The 1,163-nt window shown below is 60.3% G+C and overlaps 1 protein-coding gene across 1 annotated transcript in view; it reads left to right on the top strand.

The window, feature by feature from the left end:
• Position 1: 1 nt before the first annotated feature.
• RP9 (RP9, pre-mRNA splicing factor) overlaps positions 2 to 1,163 on the top strand; it is a gene marked incomplete at its 5' end in the record, with an annotated part of 9,436 nt that continues 8,274 nt past the window's right edge. Inside the window, one exon of the mRNA XM_006020862.3 lies at positions 2 to 21. Coding sequence (XP_006020924.3) covers positions 2 to 21 — 20 coding nt within the window. The remainder of the gene's footprint in view (positions 22 to 1,163) is intronic.

Here is a 1,163-nt window from a genome sequence, read left to right as displayed (position 1 = left end):
GATCCGGCACTTGGAGTCCTTGTAAGCGGCGCGGGCCCCGCACCCCGGCCCGGAGCCCTCCCGAGGCCCCGGCCACCCCCAGCTCTCTAGGACTCTGAGGGCGCAGCTGGAGGTGGCCCGTGGGGCTCGGGCTGGCCCCACACTACGTGTGCCCCCTGCCCGGCCAGGCCACTTGGGCCCCCAGCCAGACCCTCCACAACGGAGGACACGGAGCATGGGACTGCTCCCGGGGTGTGCGCCTGCAGCAAACCAGTGCTATCCTGTGGGGCCAGTTGGGGGGCCCCAATTCGGCCCCATGACCCCCATCTCCCTTGTGGGTTTGATACCCCTGATTTAGGCCTGTGTCACACCGGGCCTCCGGCACGTGCCATGACCTGGACCAGATCTCCAGGGCTGGCCCCTAAAGCAGTTTCTCAACCCGTGGGTCGTGACCCAAAAATAGGTCGTAGGAAAATATGAAAGGGGCGTAAGGAAACGGGCACCTTGTGTAATGCGCCCCAGGCTGGCTCTGCATGTGAGCCCTGGGCGGCGTGCGCTGGGCACGGAGCGTGAGACTGGTCCAGGGCATGTGCTGTGTGAGGTGCCTGCACCAGACCAGCTCTAGTGTGTGGGGCTGTTTGATTCAGCCCCACATCCCTCCTCTGACCTGTGGGTTTGACACCCCTGAGTTAAGCCTGTATCACACTGGGCCTCCTGCATGTGCTGTGACCTGGACCAGATCTCCAGGGCTGGTCCCTGAAGCAGTGTTTCTCAGCCCATGAGTCACAGCCTGAAAGTGGGTCGCAGGGATATATGAAAGGGTTGCAAAGAAACTTAAAAAATGGATTCAACTTTAAAGGAGAAAAACATGGGAAACAGTGGGTTTTCCCTGCAGGCTGGCAGAGTTCCAGCCTGCAAGGGGCTGCTTTGGGCTACCTGTGCCCCAGACACTCACCCCCTGCCCCACACACACTGGGGCAGGGGGCAGTGGGTCGGGAGCGAGGGGCACTGGGTCAGGACTGGCCATTGACATTTACAAATGGGTCCTGATACAAAAAAGGTTGAGAACCACCTGCTCTAAAGCACCTGCCCCAAAGTGTCTTGTGTGGGGCTGAGACTTTGAATCGCAGTGGAAAACATGTAACCCTCTGTGATGCGTGTGCTGTGTGCCAGGCTTCAGGTGT

This window comes from Alligator sinensis, unplaced genomic scaffold (assembly GCF_000455745.1).
Source record: "Alligator sinensis unplaced genomic scaffold, ASM45574v1 scaffold86_1, whole genome shotgun sequence".
In the NCBI taxonomy this organism is placed as follows: Eukaryota; Metazoa; Chordata; order Crocodylia; family Alligatoridae; genus Alligator; species Alligator sinensis.
The sequence above is the reverse complement of the archived record's forward strand: the minus strand, read 5'-3'. Positions and strand labels throughout refer to the sequence as shown.